The sequence below is a fragment of the Dipodomys spectabilis genome, unplaced genomic scaffold, assembly GCF_019054845.1.
Source record: "Dipodomys spectabilis isolate Male_0828 unplaced genomic scaffold, ASM1905484v1 ptg000197l, whole genome shotgun sequence".
Taxonomy (NCBI): Eukaryota; Metazoa; Chordata; class Mammalia; order Rodentia; family Heteromyidae; genus Dipodomys; species Dipodomys spectabilis.
Window position 1 is genome coordinate 4008824 of NW_024870874.1, and position 4040 is coordinate 4012863.

Below are 4040 nucleotides of genomic sequence, written 5' to 3' on the forward strand. Positions count from 1 at the left end.
AGAGTCCATCTTCTAGAGAGAGTGGTATCTGAGATGGGATATTTGTATCAATAACAAGAAATAAGCACCCATCTTAAGGATGCTGCGTTTGGCTTTAGGAGAGAGCTGAAAGACCCAAAACAAAATGGCAGTTACCTGAATGAAACAGTTGTACAGTCTGATTTATTTTGCAGAGCAAAGTCAGAGTCTGAATGGAATGACTCATCTATAGAGGCTGTTCTGAAGATTTAACCAGAAGAACACCTAACCATTAGTCAAATGTTTGTATTTGCATTCCCACAGTTTCACACGAAAATGGCAGATTCAAACAACAGTCTTGTTGTTTTATTTTTCCTTATGAGAAAAGTGATTTTAAAACTTTACCTATGATCCAGGAGTTGGCAGAAGATCAGATTTCACAGCACTATTTAAGACCATCCACAAGGAAACACTTAGAGTCATCATAGAAAACATGGCCTTTCCTTTGTCAACTATTCTCCATATGATCCTCATGTCAACAGAATTCTTCCTAGGGATTACAGTAAATGGATATCTTATCATCATGAACTGTACTGACTTGTTTAAAAGCAGAAAGCTCAAACCATTGGAAATCCTTTTACTCTGCATAGGGATATCTAGATTTGGCCTGCAGCTGATGCTGATGGTACAAATATTTTACTCTGTGTTCTTTCCACTTGCTTATGATGAAACTATCTTTAATGAAAACATGATGTTCTTTTGGATGTTGTTCAGCACTATCAGTCTCTGGTTTGCTGCTTGGCTTGCTCTATTTTACTGCTTCAAAATTTCTGGTTTCACTCACTCTTCTTTCCTTTGGCTGAAATTCAGAATTTCCAAGTTCATACTTTGGTTACTTTGGGGCAGCTTGCTAGCCTCTTTGGGTACTGCAGCAACAAGTACGATGGTAGAGTTACCGAAAACTGAGTATAATGATGTTTTCAGAAACACCACACTACAAAGGACTACAGCCAACACAGAGAAAAATAATGACTTACTTTTCGTAAACTTGATGCTATTTCTTCCTCTCTCCGTATTTGTGGTGTGTACCTTTATGCTGTCCATCTCGCTTTACAGACACACCCATCAGATGCAAAGTGGACCTCATGGATTTTCAAATGTCAAGACTGAAGCCCATATAAAGGCCCTAGGAACAATAATAACATTCTTTTGCTTCTTTATGTCTTACTTTGTGGCCTTCATGGCAAATATGACATTTAGAATTCCCTACAGAAGTAACCAATTCTTTCTGATAAAGGAAATAATGGCAGCCTTTCCTGCTGGTCATTCATTGATACTCATCATGAGTAATCCTAAGCTCCGAGAACCACTCAGGAGAATTCTCTGTTTCAAAAAGAATCAATAAAGAAGAGGACCACCATGGAGTATTTGTTTCCTTGATAAAGATCTAATGGACTGAGTTTTGTTTGTGTGCTCAGTACTCCTTTTCTGCCAATTTTCTGCCCACACTTTACTCCAAGACATATGAGACATTAATTCTGAATTTAGGTCAATAGAGTATCTCTCTTTCCAGAGCTTGTGTGTGAAAAACACTGTGATGTCAGCCCATCTTAGTAATTTCTACTTGTTCTGCAGTTGCAAATTGTATTTTACAAATAAAACAAAAGTTCTAAGACTTTCTTTGATTAATGTTTTTACTGTTTACTGTCTGTTTTCCCAGTTCATTGGAAATCTTTAGGTTGAGATTGGGAAAGCATCTTGGTTTATTTTAAGTCTTGAAACAATAGAATTATTTGGTTGTTTAAGAGCTGTGAGTAGAATCAAGCAGATTCATTAGTAAAATAGAAATCAGATGTTGAAAGTATATACTGTAGTGATGTTTTGACTGTCCTGGTAAGGTGTTAGTTTGGTTGACTTCGGGTGGGTAGAAAATAATGTGTAAATGGAACTGCTATGCAAATGCACACATAAACAGGACAGAGTCCCAAATTTGGGAACAAATTTTCTTGCCATTTTGCCTAGGTTCTTAGGGAAGATTGCTGGTGGTGGCATTGTACTGGTATCCCCTGTAGCACAGTACTATGTGTTAGGGATACTTTACTTGGTAAGTAAACTTAGAACAAGGAAAGCTCTTTTTTCCAATTATCATTCATGTTCGGTCAAGACAATATATTTTCACCAGTGTGACTTGAACATAGGTGACTGAAGGAAGAGTAAATCTGTGAGTCCTTCACAATTGAGATTTAAGCATCAGTAACACTGAAGCTAGGCTCAGGTATCGTGAGGTTGAGTTTTGAGTTTTAAGTGTGTCTTGACTTGTACCCAAAGTGCATTTTAACCAAATTCACATTACCATTTGTGAGAGTAATCATTCTTCCTTAGAGTAGTCATCATTTAAAAGTGAAATGAACCCCAAGATAGGGACATGAAGTTTTTTCTTTATCACTATTGTTTTTAATGTACTATGTGTTTTTTTCTTTTGCTTTTTAGTATGTTCTTCCCCTGTGGTATAGCCCCTGTTATCACTATATTTGATTCTGGTGCCCTCCATCCTGTATATACATTTTTCTAATTTGGGGAAGGGAAGAGAAATAACAAAATGCTGAAACAAGGACACAGGTTGATCCATTGTAACAATGATGCGTACAAAACACTATGCTGAAAATGAACTTTTACTACTTCGGGGGGGGGGAGGAGAGAAGTTGGGGAGGTGAGGAGGGAAGGGATAGTAGGGAAAATCAAAGGAATGGGTAACAATGCTTGCTAGGAAATGTACTCATTACCTTACTCATGTAACTGTAAACCCTCCTTACAATATCTGTACAATAAAAATATTTTAAAAATCTACTATATAATTTGTTGCATTTCTCCTAAAATGATCCTGAGAACTTAATTTGGATACCCTGGATATTGAAATAATCAGAAGTGGTTTTTTTTTTCCTCTCTCTTTCTTCTCCTGATCGTACAGGAGTCTTCCAAACTCATCTTCCCACTGCATCTCTTAGTCTTTTCCTTAAAAAAAAAAAAAAGAGAATGGAAACATCACACATGTCCTTCAACTTATTTTCCCAACTGATCAGTCAATCATTCAAACTGAGGTGAAGAACCACCATCCCGAGTCAATCACATTTGAGCTTAGATGACTTCTTAGCTGGTTTGCTGTGTATGCTGGTCCTGGTGGTAAAGTTGTGCTTAGACTTGTTCTGCATGAAGAGGAAGTGATAAGAAGAAGAAAGTTCATCTAGGCAGCCCACCACAGTGTGTCCAACAGAGGACCATGGCCCCAGGGACTGTTCTAGGAATGTTAGGAGGATTTATTCTTGTTTTCCTACCAATACTTTTGGGTTGTAAGTTGTTACCTAATAAAATCCATTGTATAGCCCACATTGTGTTCACAAATGGGTTACAATGCCACTGCACAACTTTAGATATAAATGTTGATGTGTCCGTTTTTCAGTACCCTCAGTCAGAGTTCCTTGTCTCTGAAGAGATTTGCATGATGTACCATCTCATCTCCTTTGACTAGATCTTTACTTTACTTATCTGTATTTCATATTATTTTATGGAGCTGATATTTTCTAAATAAATCATGGGTATTAAACTTCATTGATATTAAACTTTCCTGTGGTGTGTGTTTTTGGCAGTTTGAGCATTTCTTTCCTGTAACACAGAAGACAAATGAAGTAGAAGGTATAGTGATGAGCTACATGATGGTTTCAGTTCATATTACTTCTTCTCCCAATAACAAATTGTCTCAGTCTGATATTCTTTTCTTGGGCATAATTTAGGGTTTATTGTACTTCCTTCTTATTTATGGAATATTTTAAGTTATAGTTACATGTTACCTGGATAAATTTTTACAATGAATCTTAAGTTAATTCACTGATATATGCTATTAAGTAGTATTTGAAAATGTGCACATTCCTTAATGCAAAGAAATATAAAAGTCAGTGTGTTGATATTTTCATTTATCACACCTGGCTACATTCTTAACTTTTCAAAACAGCTTGGATATGCCCTAGGTTTCTCTTGAGGTTAAAGTTTAGTATACATTCAGAACCATCTCCAAAGGAACCAGTATT

At 36.5% G+C, this 4040-nt stretch overlaps 1 protein-coding gene across 1 annotated transcript; it reads left to right on the top strand.

Moving 5' to 3' along the window:
* The first annotated feature begins 451 nt into the window (after positions 1–451).
* LOC122121883 (taste receptor type 2 member 1-like) lies at positions 452–1363 on the top strand. Its single transcript, XM_042696097.1, has one exon. The coding sequence runs from the start codon at positions 452–454 to the stop codon at positions 1361–1363; it is 912 nt and encodes a 303-aa protein (XP_042552031.1).
* Positions 1364–4040: the final 2677 nt, after the last annotated feature.